General features: G+C 38.1%; 3 protein-coding genes across 3 annotated transcripts; 1 reads left to right on the forward strand and 2 right to left on the reverse strand.

The window, feature by feature from the left end:
* The first annotated feature begins 864 nt into the window (after positions 1 to 864).
* On the forward strand, positions 865 to 4,681 carry LOC137171331 (ubiquitin-conjugating enzyme E2 G1-like). The gene is made up of 6 exons (XM_067575293.1): positions 865 to 1,071; positions 1,519 to 1,621; positions 1,733 to 1,830; positions 2,508 to 2,686; positions 3,233 to 3,344; positions 3,501 to 4,681. Exons 1-5 carry the CDS (start codon positions 1,029 to 1,031, stop codon positions 3,317 to 3,319), a joined length of 510 nt encoding a protein of 169 aa, XP_067431394.1. The 5' UTR covers positions 865 to 1,028; the 3' UTR covers positions 3,320 to 3,344; positions 3,501 to 4,681.
* A 150-nt stretch (positions 4,682 to 4,831) lies between these two features.
* On the reverse strand, positions 4,832 to 8,705 carry arpc3 (actin related protein 2/3 complex, subunit 3). Its single transcript, XM_067575292.1, has 7 exons — positions 8,564 to 8,705; positions 8,088 to 8,187; positions 7,545 to 7,621; positions 6,772 to 6,840; positions 6,354 to 6,480; positions 5,615 to 5,709; positions 4,832 to 5,073 (listed from the first exon to the last, which is right to left on the reverse strand). The coding sequence occupies exons 1-7, from the start codon at positions 8,567 to 8,569 to the stop codon at positions 5,011 to 5,013; spliced, it is 537 nt and encodes a 178-aa protein (XP_067431393.1). The 5' UTR covers positions 8,570 to 8,705; the 3' UTR covers positions 4,832 to 5,010.
* Positions 8,706 to 9,138: 433 nt separating this feature from the next.
* On the reverse strand, positions 9,139 to 12,825 carry gpn3 (GPN-loop GTPase 3). Its single transcript, XM_067575289.1, has 8 exons — positions 12,645 to 12,825; positions 12,375 to 12,483; positions 11,006 to 11,173; positions 10,687 to 10,811; positions 10,424 to 10,539; positions 9,902 to 9,998; positions 9,663 to 9,791; positions 9,139 to 9,524 (listed from the first exon to the last, which is right to left on the reverse strand). Exons 1-8 carry the CDS (start codon positions 12,690 to 12,692, stop codon positions 9,459 to 9,461), a joined length of 858 nt encoding a protein of 285 aa, XP_067431390.1. The 5' UTR covers positions 12,693 to 12,825; the 3' UTR covers positions 9,139 to 9,458.

Consider the following 12,825-nt stretch of genomic DNA (forward strand, 5'->3'; position numbering starts at 1 on the left):
TAATCCAGTGGTTCCCAACCTGAAGGTCACAAGATAAATCAGAGGGGTCATGAGATGATTAATAGAGCAGGAATGAAGAAAAAAAACCCCACCTTCACACTGATTTTTTATACAGGGTTGGGAAGCACTGATTTTATGTATTTATGCTTTTCCTCAAAAGTAACGAGTAACTAAAGCTGTCAAATAAATGCAGTGGCGTAAAAAGTACAATATTTCCCTCTGAATTGTCGTGGAATACAAATCCAACAGTCAAGTTAGTGTACTTAGTTACATTCCGCCACTGGTGATTGCTGCAAATAAACTGCTATAACAGCCTCCAATCTCCTGGGAAGGTTTTTTTGCCAGATGTTGGAACTTGGCTGCAAGACAGTAAAGTACTTCCACAAAACAATAACTGGAAAAAAAACCTTATCTTTATGGACCAAAAGTATACACAAGTATGCAGACATGACAGCCCATATACCTGTTGACCATATACTGTAGTATTTCTGTACAGGTCTGCACAAAGGGATGTGAGGCCTAGAGTGAAAAGAATGTGTAGTGCTCTTTACAAACCATCTGATGCATCAAAGCACCAATGAGGGTCTGCGGCCTGCTGCGGAAGCCACACAAAGAAGAAGAATTGGTAGATTTTTGCCCTGGATATAGCCTCACAGGTAAAACTATCTGGGTGTGTGTGGGCTATAAGTTCCTGCTCTTTTGCCATAATGAACAGTTCCATATATGAGCTATGGCCCTAACTCTGCCTGACACGTATCATTTAATCGGTGGAATTTAGTAGGGACAGCACACAACCCGTGAGCACAAACAGCTAGTTGCCTGTGAGGTTTTACTGAGGGCAAAATACCTCTATTAACTTCCTCTTCATGTTGTTGCTGTTTTCAGACACAGACAGAGAGAGAGGAGGAAACGTGGACGGTGTGCTTTACCTTCTTTGCCCAATGTTTCATTTATCCGTGTTGGCAGTTTGACAGTTACTAAGCGTTAGTTCATACAAATAACAGAGATTAAAAGATATTACTATAAAAATGACGGAGCAGTCCTCGTTACTACTACGTAAACAATTAGCAGGTAAGTTAACGTTAGCTAACTGTTGCTACTGAAGTTGTAGCACATTTGGCTAATTTATAACGTTATTCTAATTTAATCTCACAGGGGCAACATTTCAGTTGGCTGTTATTTTGTTTGGCCAGTTTTACGTTTTTACAGCAAATGACAAGTAAGTTAAAATGCACGTGTGCAGATAGCAGCTGTTAGCAAGGATATGACGGCGATGCTAACGCTAGCTGTTGCTCAACAAGTACTAGAGGTATTTCAACATCACCATGACACACTCAGTGCTTTTCCCACAGTGTGTAGCTAAATAACATTAGGGTCATTTTTGCTGCGAATAAATTAATATTGGTTTGCCCCAAATCCACGGATTACTGCATTGACTTTATGTTTATATTATACATGTTTGATAAAAACCTAATTGGGCGGAAAAATACATCTGATTAAGTGTATCTTAAATTTCAGAGCTCAACAAGAACCCAGTGGAAGGCTTTTCTGCAGGTCTTGTAGATGATGATGACATCTATCAATGGGAAGTGGTCGTCATCGGACCTCAAGACACACTATTGTGAGTGAAATTATTTATTGGTGAATCTGTAAGCAATTTTTCACTCAGCTTTATGTTCACTCACAATAACATCCTCCCTTATCTTAACACCATCCTCTTTCTCATTTGTAGTGAAGGAGGTTTCTTTAAAGCCAGTTTAACCTTTCCCCGGGATTATCCTCTGAGGCCTCCTAAGATGAAGTTCATCACAGAAATCTGGCATCCAAATGGTAAGGACCAGGCCATTGTGTATCAGTATCATCAATTTATCAATTTAACAGCATGAACAAAAGTAATTGAAATCAATTTAGTGTGAAAACAATTATTAAATAAATACTGCTTTTATTAAACCAGGTTGAATTTCAGTCTTCAATTTAAGTAAGTATTTGTACTATTTGTACATTTACTATTTGTATTTTTATAAGAGTTTTTTTATATACATATTTTATATACAGTACCAGTCAAAAGTTTGTACAGATCATATTTTAAGTTCTGTTGATTTTCTATTGCAAAAAAGTTTATATTATTTAAAATGTATGAGAAAAGATCCTGTTAATCTGTATCTTAACATCGCCAGTGATCATATAAATATATGCTTCGCCTCTTTTAGGGTGAATGACTATCAATAATTAATTACTATTCCTTTATGTTTAACTTATTTAGAAAAGGCGGAGTGGTCACACATTTCTGTATTGGTATTTTAATCAAATGAAACAGTTGTGACTAGTTTGTGGCTGCTGTTCCTTGACAAGATTTTCACAGAGTCTTTTAACTAGCTGTACCATAAGTATATTAGGTTTGACTTTTCCCACTTTTTAAGAAACATATAGCTCTAGTGTAGCATCTGATCTTGTGCTGAAATTCAAACTTGTCAGTAATCTGTGTATGTTTTTCGTTTTTCTGCCAGTTGCAAAAAACGGCGATGTGTGCATCTCCATTCTGCATGAACCTGGTGAGGACAAGTATGGCTATGAGAAGCCTGAGGAGCGCTGGCTGCCGATCCATACAGTGGAGACCATCATGATCAGTGTTATCTCCATGTTGGCAGACCCCAATGGAGACTCTCCTGCCAATGTGGATGCAGCTGTAAGTACCTACTTCCTCACACAAGGACGCTCTTTTTTTTATGATCGATACGTGTACCAGACTAAATTTGAACCAAATTATTCTTTATTGCATTTGAATAAACACATTGCAAAATCTCTAAGACCTTGGGAACTGATTGTTCATTCCTTATCTCAGTATTATATATGTACATGTGAGGAAGGGTGCAAAATATCTGAAGGTACAAATATGTGAAATCACTGTAAAAAGACACCATAGTTTAGTCTGGTTCTTTAAATGGAAATCTAAACAAATGGGCTGAGTGACGTAGGTCTCTGGGGGGAAAATTACAACCAGTCAAGGCTATGCTGTGTCTTGGAAGGGTTAAAAGGGCTTATCACTTTATTTAGAGGTGCTCCCTGGAGAAAGAAAAAGGCAATAGTTCAAACAGTTTGAAATGAAGTAAACATCAGTCAGGTGTGCTCTTACATTTTTGTGTAAAATGTGTGGCCAAAAAGTAACAAGAAACTAAGTACAAGAGGAAATAAGGTTTTACTAATGAGATTATTTGCATGTTGTGCCCTGCAGAAAGAATGGAGGGATGATCCTAAGGGAGTTTTTAAGAAAAAGGTGGCACGCTGTGTTCGGAGGAGTCAAGAGATGGCTTTTGACTAAGGCCTCACTCCAAGCCACCAACGCAGTAAGTGCAACAGCCTGTCACAGTGAGATGTATATTTGGAAACATGATGATTGAGATCCATGAAAGAACAAGCAAACAGTTGTGCTACAGTTTTAGACAATATTATTCTTAACCAATGAAGGATTGACCAAATTGTGATTGTTCATTTTGTTTCAGGTTGGAATTACACAGGGGATTGAACAACTGGTTACACTTATGTTGGCTAGGAAGACAAAGGGGGCAGAACTGTTGCAGTGTCAACTAGTGACCCAAGAAACAGAAGACATCCATCATCAGTCACCCAAAACACTATTTCTGGTCAAGCATCAGTATTTCATTCACAAGAAGATGAATATACGGCCTACTTTCTCTTGTTACGTACATACTGTTTTGAGAAAATATCCCCTCTGATATATGCACCATTTCCTAAACTTAGTTTACTTTGTATTTACCTATTTATTTAGAGTGAGACTGTTTGAAGATGCATATTGTCTGTTTTGGAGGTGTTTACTTTTATTTTCAGCCTGCCACACTGAGCCATCCAGTCTACAGTTATTTCATCGATTATGCACTTTTGAGTATTTGCAGTCATTGAAGAGATGGAGATACAGACACTGGCTTTCTTTTCCCTGCACATTTAAATTATTGTGCAGAGAAAGTGTCTCTTCTTTCCCTGAAGGGGAAACTTATCACCCAGCGCTGCCTTAACTTTTGACTGCCAGCGAAGGAAACCTATCTTTAGTGAGGACTCATCTGAAGGCTTGTACTGAGTCCTAAAAACTATAGTGGAAAAACCAAAGAGAACACACCAATAAATATTTTTTTTGTATTGAACATGCTACATTTTTTTACCTGTGTAAATAAACTATTTGTTCTTGCTGGGAAAAAAAAACTGTAGATGTTTTTAACATTGCACATGTACAGAGAAATTGCCATACACCAGGCAGTGTGTTGGTGTAGTTCTGTAGCACTTCACTTTTTCACAGAAAACATTTTTGACTTGTAACAGTATGAAAAGCTGGTGCACATAATAAAATGAATGATGGATGAATGCCATTTAGCTGCTTTGGTTTCAGCATCCTGCTATTGTGCATGCTGGCTCACTGGGAGGCTTGAATACAGCATCGCCATTGTTATGTTATTAGTAACACCTGTGCTTTTCCTACTATGACAACTCAACATGTCTGCTGTGAAAACAGAAGGATCTCCTGATCAAGAGGAACACAGTGGTGATAGCAGTTTTTGTGCTAAATAAGGGCATCGATTGATGAATAACAGGTACATAGTTGTACCCACTTTTAAGGTCAATGAATGTTAGATTGTGAAAGCAAGTAATAAAGCTCAGTGTGGACACTTGACTGCTTTGGTGAAATATTTTTATCTCTCCCCTGTACAAGTTCATTCTTATATTAACATGTCTACAACTCACTGAAATCTACATTTAGATTAACTTAATTTGTTCAAAGCACATGCAATGTTAAAAGGATTAATTAAGTGCAGTACCACAGTTTTCCAATATCCATGATTGCTTTATTGAATTAAGCACCAGCTCAATACGAACAACATCCAGATAAGCAAAGACATATCCTTGAACTCAAAGAGTATAAAATCATCTTGGCATCACAAAAGCAGACCCCTCCCACCCAACCCCAAGAAAGATCCATCCATCTCACAGGTCCAAAGTCGCTCACTGTCCAGGAGCTGACAGACTCTTGTTCATGAACTGCCTCTTGACAAAGCACACCCACCACTGAAAGAAACAAGATAAGATAAGTTTCTGAAATGCCTGCACTCAAGGTACCTGTGACAAAATAATATAAAAAAAAACAATTAGGCACCAATTCTTTATTTACAACATGATGCATGTGGTTTTAGGGCAGAAATACATTTGGAAGTCCAACATGAAACCTGTACTCAACCTGGTGATACAACCTATATTGATACAGTAGGTGTTTTATGTTAATGCTCCATCTACTAAATCTGAAGATCCACACATAGCAGCTATTATTCAATTCTTTTCTGTATCCAATTCTACAATTTTCATCTTCTCAAGTACGTCTTATTACACATTAAAACTAATATAACTAATTACCATGGATACAGTTAACAGAGTGCAAGGTTACGTGGCCCTGACAGTTTTTAATTTAACACAGGAAATATGAGTCAGAGCCGATTTGACCACAATGCTTTTTGTCTTCGCATGTCCGGGTTTTGAAGTCAGAATTGCAAATTACCTGTTGCAAGTGCTATTTGCATATAAAAAGGTGTTATTTTGGAGATGTTGGACTCACCTTGCTGGGTTTGTCTGTCTGGGGGTCAAACACACGGTCACATAGCCTCAAGCCGGTCTCCTGGCGGATCTGCTGGAGGTACGCCCTCATTGTCTCTGGAAAAGGTTGCAGAGCCGGTATTATCACCATAGCCACCAACATTATCAACTGCTGTTTAACTGTTCACATCATTAATATGAGAACGTTTGTACCAAAAGAGCCCCAGGACATTTCATACTAAATGAATTACATTAAAAGTTAAAAGAAGTGTATAATTATAAAGCAGTTTAAATTATTGACCTGCCACCTTTAACATTTTCTTATCTTTAGAGAAGAATGCAAGCGTTATATACAGAAGTAAAAGGGAAAAAACACAGTTCTGGCAATTCAGATAGGATTCACTCCACAGTCATCTCAGGATGACTGCATATTTAGGCTGATCTAAATGAATAATGGTGCTGATACTGTATAAGAACGAGGCTGAGGGACACCACACAAGCATGACACAGCACTTCCAACCTCAGATCCTTGAAGCTGATGGACCGTGGTCAGCACTGCTATTTTTGGCTTGATATTACTTCAGGCTGGGAATTAGTTGATATGGGAGAAGGGTACAAGGATATCTGAGCCAATTTAGAGTAGAGGGCATTGAAATACCATTCTGCTGTTTTTTTTGTTTTGTTTTGTTTTTTTAATGCTAGGTAAACATCCTCAGGCAGGCCGACTGCTATAAACCCTTGTTTATGGTGCTAGTTCTTACCTTCCTCCTGCTTGTTTGCAGGTTTACTGTACATGGCATTGAGAGGGAAGCCAGGTTCTCCAGGAATGGGGAAGTTGGTGATGCCCAGAGTATACATCTCCTTCTCTCCCTGGCTCCTGGAGCTACACTGCAAAGAGCAACACATACACCAATGCAGAGGGTGAGATCAACGAATAAAATTAAGCTCACCTGCTTTATTAGCACTGATTTAAATAGTCATTCGAACACAAATTCTTACTTCCTGTATGTGAGGAAAGGCACTTCATATTCTTGTTATCATCTAATGACTTCCTAAAAAACATCTAATGTTGAGAGCCCCTGTTTTAAGACACGTGATTTTACAGATTTGTATGAAAACAGTGTAAAATGCAGATGTCCAACACTGTTAACACTGTGCAGTAACAAATATGCAATTTACCTTCTGTAGCCTCTTTAGGCATTCAGAAATATACAGTGTGACATAGATCAGCGTCCTGTCCGCCTCATTCTGAAAGAAACACAAACACATATATGCACAAATTAGTAGCTGAAATACTTCAGACTAAAAAAAAAAATGTGTATTTTGTCCAGTTCCAGTCAGGTCTGAACAGTGACAGGTTGCATAGTTTAAATCCTGAGCAACTATGCATTGCTTAAGGGAATGGGAGGAAGCAAGCTGAGGCAAGCTGTGAAAAGAGCGAAGTACACAGCTGCTTGAAGACACATCTACACACACACACACACACACACACACACACACACACACAGATGAGGAAGAGAAAACACATACTGGAACAGGCATACTAGTGAGGTGCATGCTGGTCCGTCACGCAAATATCTTAACTGTCAGTGAACAAACTCTACACTTTTCTCTCATGTTTGTCAGATTTGACTCAGTCCAATGCCTACAGCAAGTGAAATGTTAAGGATTGTTATTTTTGAAACATGTTTAAACCCATACTAGCTGCACAACTTGCAAATAAGCAGTTGTGCAGTGAAATTTGATGGAGAAATAGATCATTTCAATCCTCTTTTCATTTTTTTTTTAGACTATTTACAGTCACAATAACAATAGTGTGAGATGGGGCCACAAATAAGGAATTAGCACTGTTTTATGCACACACACAAATGATAATTTTCTTTAAACATCCCGGTCGCCTTGAATGAGGGATAAATGCAAGCTGCTATTGCAAGTAACAATAGGTTTCTTACCTTGATTTCGTAGTTCTTGAAGAAAACATTGGCCTTGAAGTAGTAGATAGCCTCATCAATGATATCTGACTCTATGCCTGAAATACAAAAAAAAAAGGCATCAATAGATACATTTTTGTTGTTGTTTGTGCTGCCTTTTAAAAGGCTGTTGAGCAGCCATTTCAAGTGGCCAAATCCAATTGCTTTTGTTAGATATACATTTGTAATCACCAAATTTATAATAACTTGAAAAGTGGCTCATACTGGCACTCATTATTCCTGACTTCTGTGAATTATTACATGTTTAAATAGCAAGCTGGAAACTGAGTGTCAAAAGGCATTATTGAAGAAGTTAAACTTGAGGTTTCGCTCTTCAGGCCATATATGGAAGTGAAGTTGATGTATCAGGAACTGAGTAACGTGTCATATCTAAACATAAACCCTGCACAAAACTGACTTTATGCAAGTGAATAAGCAATCAAAAACTTAACGTGTTTAGTTATATTGGTGATTGAGAGTGATTTGCTCCACTTTGGGGTAATTAAAATGATAACACAGCCTTACCGTCTCCTCTGGCTGGTCCCTTGAACTGGGTTTTGAGGGGGAGCAAAGCCATATTCCCCACCAGCCTGGTTTCAGGAATCATCAAGTTTGAGTGATACGCCTGAGCAAGAGAGAAAATATTGGTGTCACATACCTTTACTAAGTATCTTTCGGGCAAATAGCATCAGTGCCACCTCTTCTCCGCTCACCGGCTATGCTCTCACAGCGCCGAACAACATATTTTTATAAATACTAAACTAGGCGGCATTAGCAGCTAAGTTACAGCGGCGAATTTATGATTTTTGACATTTCTAACACTACTAAATTGCGAGCAAATGTTGACGTTGCTAGCCAACTATGCTAACGAGACTCGTCATCAAAGCTAACATCAGCTCGGAGGCCCTAGCATCACCAAGTGGAGTTTCTGTACACATTTTTTATACTAAACATCAATGTAAAAGCTTATGCTCGCTAGTTACGATGTGGTATTTACTCACCGGCATGTTGAGTGATAAATATCAATCCAACTGCTCAGCAAGAGAAAAATATTAGCACCGCAGGACGCTGCTTCCGCTTGTCCCACCCTTCAGTTTTACAGGAAGTGGCCACATGTCAACCTGCGAGACAGCCACACGGGGGCGCTAACACCCCTCCACTCAAAAATATGTTTTTCTTCTCGTTCCCACAGTTGAATGTTTGAGCTTCACTGTGCAGAGTTTGACTCTGGATGGATATTTTCATATTAATATGTTGAAAGTGGAAAGTTTCTCTGTGCTCATTAAAAATCTGCTTTTAAGGGATGGATTTACAAGCAGGATTTGTGACCTCTACTAGTTTGCAGCTAATTCCACTTATAAAAGTGTGATGTGGAAAATTGAAGCCTCCGGTGCACATACACTGATAATGGACTTTTCAGTGAAGTAGGAGACATCTTGTGTCCATCAGTTTAACTTTTGAAGTGAAATATATTTGCACATTTCATGTAATTTTACAGATTTTAATAAGATAATAGTGTTTTATATAGATCTTAAAACATGTCTGGAGGAGATCTTTAAACAAGAATGCAAGCTGATTCGTTTATAATATTTTATTTAAAAATATAGCATTAATAACTGTATTTAACAACTATTTAAACTTCAAATACTCTTTAAAAAAACTAAAGGTGAATAAGTTGAAATCACAAATTTCTTGAGTCATCAAAACAGCGTATAAAAACAAACTTCCACACATACATGACACAAGATATTCATGATCTTCAGTCTTTTTCCACATGTCCCTTTCTTGTAGTCTCTCCACATGGACTCCATATACTCTCTTGTGGCTCTTCATCAGCCTCAAATGTTTTTTCAACTCAGTCTCTTTAGTGATGAATTCCTGGAGTCACATGATTCCTCAGCTGTCCAGTTTGCCTTGAAAAATCTCATCATAATTTAGGTTAGCGGGCTCTTCATCTTCCTCCTGTAGAAAAAAGGAAACAATGGGGAAAAAAATTGAATTAACAGTTACTTAAATTATAATATTTTTCAAATGCATTGTCATGACTTTACATAATATTGTTAAATATTTTTTATGTTGTTTTTTTGTTTCTTTCTTCACCTTTGGCTCCTTAAACTCCAGGTCCTCCCCATACTGTATAGAAAAGTCGATGTTTTGCAGTACTATGTTGATGCCTTCCTCATCGGTGCGGTCAAAAGGCAGGAATCTCACCATACTGTAGTCATCAATCTGGACACAGATAGAGAGATTGTCTCATTACAAAATAACATAATAAAAAGAAATAAAAATAAAATCTGATCTAAAACTAAATGCAAAATCGAATAAAGGACTTTATTTACCAGACCACAGATGGCTTTAGTCAGTTTCTTGAACTTTGTGCTTTTGATGGTATCTGAGGTATCTTCCATCATTGAGTACATATCTGGGTCCAGATACCTGGTGAAAACAGACAGCTGCGTTAAGACGAAAAAACTGTTTCATTTGCAAGAATTAAGAAAATATTTGACTTTTCTCCTTTACTGGGTTTTGCTTTTGAAAAACACCAAAACCGAAGCTCAGATTATTCAAGAGCTCTGAACTTAAAATTTCAAACACTACACAATTAAATGTCAAAATTTCAAAAATGTTCCTTCACACCTTAAAGTCTTAGTGACGTGTGTATAGGATCAGTGATGGATAATTGTGTGGGATTCTTTGGTTTTCTTTTCAAACACTATACAATTAAAATTCTCAAAACAACTCAGCCACACTAAGCATTTAGTCACTATAACCCTTCTTGTATTTGTCTTAATAGTAACATTAAGTTTCATTTGAATGCGGAATGCACAACACAACAAAAGCTGCACTCATATGACGCTTACTTTTCAATTTCCTTCTTGGCTTTGGGACTAAGCAGGTCCATTTTTGTCATGATGTTTACTTGAGGAATCTCTAATGACACCATGGTACTCAGGGCAGCCATGACACCAGAGATGAACTGCAGATAGAGAAGAGGGAAGATGTGAGACTTTAGACTTGCTGTCATTATTACATTACACATCAGTGCATAAATGAGGTGTGTTTGTTAAAAAAAGGGGGGGACGGGCATTAAATAAACAGATGAAGATATTGGAGAGATGATTACCTTAAAAGACTCCACCATGAACTGCGAGTCGACCAGGAAGACCCCGCACACTCGAAACTCCCACTGCTGGAGCTGCTCCACTAGCTGCCTCATCACAGGGAGGTGTGTATAAAGTTCAATCTGACCTGCAAATAGAAGCCACTTGTCATAACTGTGTTTGGGGTGGGGTAGAGTAGGTCATCCACTTATCACAGAGTTAGCGATTTAATCCTTGGCTCCTCCTGCCAACATATCAAAGTGTCCTTGAGCAAGACACTGAAACCCCAAATTTCTTCCAAAATGCAAGGACAGGCCAGCACGACTCTGCCGGAGCTCTTACCTGGGCAGTCAAACAGGATATAGTCATCCTCTACATGACCCAAGCTTTCCCCTAGCCAGTCAAAATTGTTGGCAAAGTACTCCATGCAGAACACCAGGCCTCCATTAGGCCCGAACCTGAGAGAGTCGTCCTCCATCACGTCGTCCACCTGGATGAGCTCACGGATGTCTGAGAACACAGAAACAATGGAGGTTGTCATTTAGATCATGCAGATCAAAGTAACACTTAAAGGACAGGTTCACAATTATTCAAATCTGTCTTAAAACAACAGTCTGGTGTCCATATGAACATGGAAACGGGTAATGTTAGTGATTTGGGACAAAATCCACAGTCCTCGTTTTGAGCAAAAGTGTACTTAAACTTTATCTGAAGATAAGATATGAGGCTTCAGCCATCTAAGTGTGTCATATAAAGTGGATTTCTTACAAAGTTACAGTCTTTTTAGTAAAAATTTCCCTCTTTGAGTCTGGACAGAGTGTTTTCCTGTTCAGCTGCAGTGGAAGGACTAATAAAAAGAGGGAATTTGGCACTAAAAAGACAGTAACTTTGAAAGATATTGACTATATTTGACCAATTTAGATGGCTGAAGCCTCATAGTAGCTTTCAATAAACTTTTAACACATTTTTGCACAGGAGTGTGGATTTTGTCCATCAACACTTACACTAACAGTGCATTATGAAGGGATCTCTTAATGGCCAGTATGATATATTGATATTATATCGATATCATATGAGACTAGATATAGCCTTAGATTCTGGATTTCGTAACATGGCATAAGTGTTGTCTTTTCCTGGTATTAAAGGCTACATTACAGGCAAGTGCTGCAATTTTCTGAACTTACCAGACTGTTCTAGTTGTTTTATTATTTGCCTTTACCCACTTAGTCATTATTTCCACATCACTGATGATTATTTGATATTTATTATTTAATAAAAATCTCATTGCGTAAATATTTTTTGAAAGCACCAAGGTCATCCCTACAATATTGTCGCGACGTCAATATTGAGGTATTTGGCCAAAAATATCATATTTGATTTTGGTTCACATCACCAAGCCCTAATCGTAACTCTTCTTATTTTCTTTATGTTGTGTGTTGTATGTTTTTAACACTGTAACACTTTGAGATTCACTAAAAATGAAAAGTGCAGTACAAATTAAATGTATTATTATTTAGGCTATATTAACACACGGTGCTTCAGTGTTTTTAAAATAGAACTAAAACACTATCTAGATCCAACATAACCATGTAATAACAAAACATATGTCTTTACTTTATCATTTCTGTTCGGAGTTATACTGGGCTCAGATTTACATTTATAATAAGACGTAAAAGCCCTTTTTTGGGAACTGAAAACATTCTCCACTCACCTGCCATGACAGGATAGTCAAAGTGCTCAGCTGCTGGGTCCAGGTTGACCACCTGAATTGAGCGGTTTAAAGCCTCTGAATGCTGGATCATGGTGGAGCAGTAGGTACTCTGGAAATGAAAATAAAGCCTCAAAAACAGTAAACAAATAAACGGGAGACGTAACTTGAGCTTGGAAGTCTATTTCTCCACCTCATGCATTAGCTTAGCGCTTTAGCCGAATAGCATAACAAAGCATTTCAGCACGTTTAAGGGAATGACTGATAACTTACCTTACCGCTGCCAGCAGGACCCATCACTAGCTGAGCATAACGAGGCATTTTGCCTCAATGTAAAGGTGTTGGGATAAAGTTAAGTCCCTTTATTGGCTCGCTGTAACTAGCTAGAGTTTAAGTACTGATGCCTTAGTACTTCTTCTTTTTGTGGTAAAGGACATTTGCACCCGCTGCAAGG

This window comes from Thunnus thynnus, chromosome 19, assembly GCF_963924715.1.
Source record: "Thunnus thynnus chromosome 19, fThuThy2.1, whole genome shotgun sequence".
NCBI lineage: Eukaryota > Metazoa > Chordata > Actinopteri > Scombriformes > Scombridae > Thunnus > Thunnus thynnus.